Source organism: Sinocyclocheilus rhinocerous, unplaced genomic scaffold, assembly GCF_001515625.1.
Source record: "Sinocyclocheilus rhinocerous isolate Xijiao unplaced genomic scaffold, SAMN03320098_v1.1 scaffold729, whole genome shotgun sequence".
NCBI classification, from domain to species: Eukaryota; Metazoa; Chordata; class Actinopteri; order Cypriniformes; family Cyprinidae; genus Sinocyclocheilus; species Sinocyclocheilus rhinocerous.
Window position 1 is genome coordinate 138,593 of NW_015664993.1, and position 5,722 is coordinate 144,314.

Below are 5,722 nucleotides of genomic sequence, written 5' to 3' on the forward strand. Positions count from 1 at the left end.
GAAACCTCCTTCTGGAAGGATGGGGCTTCCACAACATTCCTGTTCCAAGTGGAACGGGTATGTTTCCCAGTGTTATCCAATCTCACTGAGTGGGTAGTGCTATGACAACAGTGACTGGCCTTCTTGTTGCGAGCCCCGGCCTACGCTGAAAAGGGGGTGCAGGAGGCTCACACAGGACACTGGAAGTTTCACTGGAAGACACTGGAATCCATGGTGTTTTTTGTAGGGATCCCAATTCATTGGTCATTACCAACATGACGTTGAGAGTGACCAACTGAAAGGGAACGTCTCTGTTACGTATGTAACCCTCATTCCCTGAAGGAGGGAATGGAGACGTCACGTCCCGTTGCCACAGCTGCTGTACCACCGCTGAGCAGCCGGGTCACCGGCTCGGGTCCTCAGCGAAAACCTGAGTATGCGTTGCACCTGCTGCCTAGTTATACTCGCTCTGCGATCAGTGGTGGCTGGATGCAATCATCGCATGCCAATGTGCATTGGCTCGTTTAGTTTACACTCGAAGGGGATTGGTCTCCCTAAGCGAGATCCCAATTCGTCGGTCATTACCGTTTCTTCATGGAACGAAGGTTACATATGTAACCGAGACGTTTCTAGTGATCCTAAAGACTTTTATTAGTTCAGGTGTGTTTAATTAGGGATGGAGCTATTTTGATGGAATTTTGATGGAAGGTGTCCCTTAGGGCTGCACGATAAATCGCATGCGATATTTAACGCGCATCTTATCAGTAAAGCTGGTGTTTCTGACAAGATGCGCGTTAAATATCGCATGCGATTTATCGTGCAGCCCTAGTGTCCCTCCAGGAGCAGGATTATTCACCCCTTCTGCAAGTAGCTGGCAGGGATATTTCTTTTTTAAAAAGTCATTTCAAAAAGCAAAAGTGTGCCCTGTGATTTGTGCTGCTGGATGTGGACATTTTTTTGTTTTTTTGCCTTTTTTCTAAATAGGTTTTGATGTCAGGTAATTTCCCCCACTATTTAAATAAATCAGAGCTGCAATCTGACATATAAATCAAACTAGAGGATTTGTTGACTTTAGCTCAGAGTCGCACTCCGTCCACTGAATATATCACAGAAAACACACTTGCACTCTACAAGACACAAGCCTGACCACCTGTGGTTCTTGCAAAACTCTTAAGACACAATGTTCAATTCTTATATAAATATGCTTAAAAGTTTTAGGTAAACTATGAGCATGTATTAGGTTAAGAGACTGGGACCATTTCAGTTTTATTTCCAGTAATAATCATTCATTCATTAATTAATAAATAAATACATGAATAAACTTTCTGATGCAACATTTAAACATTATTTTAAAGTTAACTTGACAAAGCCCAGATTATCTACTGACTCTATAGCTGCTGCAATGCCTACTCGAAAAACTGACTGTTTAGATTGAGACACATTGAGGGGCTGTTTACACGAGACAGTTTTCAACTAATAACAGAAAGCTTTTAATGTGTTTTGGTATTTACATGACAAAAGCATTTTGGGGACCTGAAAACGATTCGTCTCCATGTAAATTACAAAAACACAATTTTGTGTGTGTGCTTGGACTATAGGCATAATTCAGCATCCATGTGAATGATCCATAGTACATCATTGTAGTGTAAATGTAGCTTTAATTTAGACAATTTCAGATTTCAAACTACCACAATCTTGGAGGAATGGAGCACCATTCTCAGCTGCTGCCATCTTTGTTCTTAACCAAAAGTGGATAAAAAAACAACAAAACAAAACAAAACAAAACAATATTTTCTGTATACAAATGACTAACCACTACTTTCTCTTCTGCAACAGAGAGAAGAGGCAGAAATGTATAAGAATGAAAATAAGGAACTGAAAAGCCAACTTGCCTCCCTACAAGAGCGTCTCTCAGAGAAAGAGGTATGTGAGTAGAAATGTCAGAGGACACGTAAACCTTCTCTGGTTCTAAAACTTCACACCAGGCTCATTTGCTGCTTTCTAAATGTCATTGTTAGAATGTTTGTGTCTGACACATCCAGACACTCACAAACATGTTGTTCAGGTCATGTTTGTAACAGTGTTGGTGTTGGCCATTTCCTGTGACACAGACACCGTCAGGGGCAAACTGACTAAAGGGATGCACCACTTTTACTCAGAATTTCAGTCCAAAAACCTGCATTGTTATCACTAAGCAACTGCTGAACAGTTTAACCTGGGGTTAGAAAACACACCATGGAGTCACAATTACATATGACATGAACATTGTATATTTAAATTTCTGCTGATTATTTTCCATCCATGAGATGTTATCAAAATACAAAATAAAGATAGATATTCTTTTACACTTTTCTATTTATCACTAACTCAGGTAAATCGCACAGTGGCTCGAGTTTTAATGTTTTGTCGTAGAGAGAGAGATGAGGTGAGGATCTAACCACAGCCTGTTTATTACAAATGAAGAAATTCAGCAGGTAACACAATCCAATGGAAACTGTAAATGGAAAAGCTCAGTCAAACATGTGCATTTAAATAATACTTTCTGTGTGTGTAATTTATTCTTAGGGACTGCTCAGTATCACAGTCCCTTGGTGTGCTTAATATTACCTCCAGTAATTCTTAGCTTTGGTTCTGTAATACTCAATTCCAATAGTCTTTGAAAGACAGTAATAAAAAAAGTCTTACAGTTTATTATTTAAGTTTACATTTTACATTTATCTATTTGGCAGACACTTTTACCAAAGCAACGTACAAAAGAGGAACAAAGCAATTTGTCAGAGTCAACAAAATTTGTAATACACAATGCTAGATTTATTAAACAACAAGATTAGAAACCAAGCTAGATAAGAGGAGAAATGCCGAGAATAATTTTTTTGTGTGTGTAAGTGCATTATTTTAAGAATGTGGAGTGGTTAAGTGCTTACAGAAGAGATGTGTCTTCAGCTGCTTTTTGAAGGATGTGATGCTTTTATCAGTTCAGGTGGAGGTTGGCAGCTCATTCCACCAATGAGGAACAGAGAGGGCAAAGGTTTCGGAGAGTGATTTCTTTTTCCTTGTTGTGAAGGAACAGTTTTAGTCAATGAAATCTTAGTCACATTTTCATGCTGTATAATGGTTAATCTGATAAAAAATATTTTTGCTCAAAATTATAATCGTAATGATCGTTGTCATTTGAGAAATTTCTTTTTGCATTTCAGGTGCACAATTCACTGCACTTTCACCAATAAGCACAAATCAATAGAATGTCGACTCATACAAATGGTTTATTTTGCCTCATCTAGTGTAATGATTTATTATAGGCTATTTAATGTGTAAATTAATATGCATAATTAATAATTAGACTTATGCACTCTCCCTGTCTACATTATGAAAACTGGTAAAACAAACAAAAAATATTATAACAGTGAAATTCCTAATAGTAATTTCAATAATTCAAAATTGCAATATTTCTCTATTAAAACAACAGTGGTTGAGTAAGTACATTTATTCAACAATCACAATCGCAAACAATATAGTCGAGTTCCCTTTCAGTCGGTCACTCTCGACGTCACGTCGGATGACCGACGAAATTGGGAAATTGGGATCTCGCTTAGAGGGACCAATCTACAGTACTTCGAGTGTAAACTAAACGAGCCAATGCACATTGGCATGCGATTATTGCATCCAGCTGCTGCTGATCACAGCGTGAGTATAAGTAGGGTGTGGAGACGTTTCGGAGCCGCTCAGGTAGACCTGTTTGCCTTCCGGAAGCAGATCATTCCTTGATATACAAATGGATCATACCCTGCGTCAATATTTGAATCTGATTTACTGTGAATGAAACCAATGAATGAAACCAACACTTTTAGTTGATTTCCCCTGATTTTTCTTTCTCAATGACGTGTCGTCACAATCAAGTGGCCAATTTTGTGGCAGTAAAAGCACTCATGAGATTTTGCCTGCTTAGGTACTTTTAACGTTTTATTATTTTTTTCAAAAGGCACGGAATGATGCGGTTCACGGCGTGCAACAAACGCATTTTTATGAGTCAAAGTGAACTCGTCTGCATGCACAGCAGCCTCAGCAAGAGTCAAAATTTTCTTCTCATTCAAATAAACAACAATTTTGTCTGGTAACAAATTTTTTAAATCTTCAATCAAAATTAATTCACGAAGTTGCTCAAAATCGGCGATGCTGCTGAAGTGGCACCATTTATCAAAATAAAAATTCTAGCGGACCAGTTCTAGTTGAAACATGGACCAAAGAGGGGCCTTTAATCAGCCACTCTAGCACGTTCATTGAGCAGTACAAGGGAAAGGAAGCGGCAAGCCTGGTGCTTGTGAATGTTGCCATAACTCGCTGATGAAAGGGGCAAACCGCCGCTCAGTGAGTGATAAAAACGGTGACTATCGTGGCATATGCAGTGTACATGACCATAAGACAGCTCGCCGAAATCAAGCGGGATGTCCCAGTTCATTAATAGAGTGCAGAAATATAATTTAGGCGGATTGACCTGCCTTTACGGTGATTGAAAAAATGAAGCGGTGAGTTCCGGTTCATTAATACAAAATTAGGGTTGTTAAACTATACCTAAAGCATTGGGACGACTCAACATAATAGTTCCAATCCACTGCAACAGGAGTCAACTTAGGTGGCTTAGGCAGTGGCAGTGCTGGCGCCTCCCTATTATGACCAATGCAGCCTAGCGATCTTGTTGAAACACCTCACCCAAGAACAGGGGGCGGGGCCTACCAGCCACTGCAGCCATGTATTGTAAGTGAAGCAGCATAACGATTGGTTTGTATAGCAGCAACAGCAAACTGAATGGGCTACATACCTTAAGCTTAGCTCTCCTGTACAGACAGAACCCGAGAGGCCAGCTAAGAAACATCTAGATTGTTAAATCTGGCAAAAGTGTTTGATGAAGCCCATCCCGCTGCAGAGAAAATGTCTTCAATGGATATTACGTTTGCCCATGCCCATGATGAAGCAATCCCCCTTGTAGAGTGGGCCCGAAGACCTATAGGGCACTTCACATTCTGTGAACTGTAAGCCAGAGCTATTGCATCCACAATCCAATGGGATAGCCTCTGCTTTAAGACAGGCAGCCCTTTATTGAGGCCACCAAAACAGATGAAGAGCTGCTCAGAAAGTCTCAGCTGTCTAGTGCGACAACTCGGGGCGAATGCTGACAGAGTTATAACCTGGGCTCTGAATGGTGTTGAGAGCACTTTAGAGACATAACTCTCCCTAGGTTTGTAGGGATGTAACGATTCATTCAACTCACGATTCAATTCGATTCACGATACTGATTTCACGATTCGATTTTCTCACAATTTTTTTTTAAACAAAATTAGATTTAAGACAAATTATAAATGAAAAGGTGTCCTTTTATTATTGCTTGGACAAAATGCTGCACATTTCTTTGTGAAACAGAAATATGTCAAATAGCAAAACTAAATTGTAATATTTTAAAACAAACCCCAAATCTAATCAAATAAATAAGACAAAAAACCTCTTCATATAAACAAAGGCTTTGCCTGTGCTCTTTTCATTCAAAATTAGAAGCAACCACTGCATTTGAATCACAATCCAAAGATGCTGAATGCATGCATTTTTTTAAATATAAATTAGATTGTATAATTTGAAATTCTAAAACAAAAACAGAATGCTCTGACTTTAGTTTTGTGAAACTATACTACTTAAAACATCTGCACGAAACAAACAGCAGAAGCTCTGAATGAGACGCAGATTCACTCTCTGA

General features: G+C 39.1%; 1 protein-coding gene across 1 annotated transcript in view; it reads left to right on the plus strand.

Moving 5' to 3' along the window:
• LOC107730635 (ERC protein 2) overlaps nucleotides 1–5,722 on the plus strand; it is a 76,430-nt gene that overhangs the window by 34,698 nt on the left and 36,010 nt on the right. Inside the window, exons 7-8 of the mRNA XM_016541499.1 lie at nucleotides 1,818–1,910; nucleotides 5,118–5,119. Of these exons, the coding sequence (XP_016396985.1) occupies nucleotides 1,818–1,910; nucleotides 5,118–5,119 (95 nt within the window). The remainder of the gene's footprint in view (nucleotides 1–1,817; nucleotides 1,911–5,117; nucleotides 5,120–5,722) is intronic.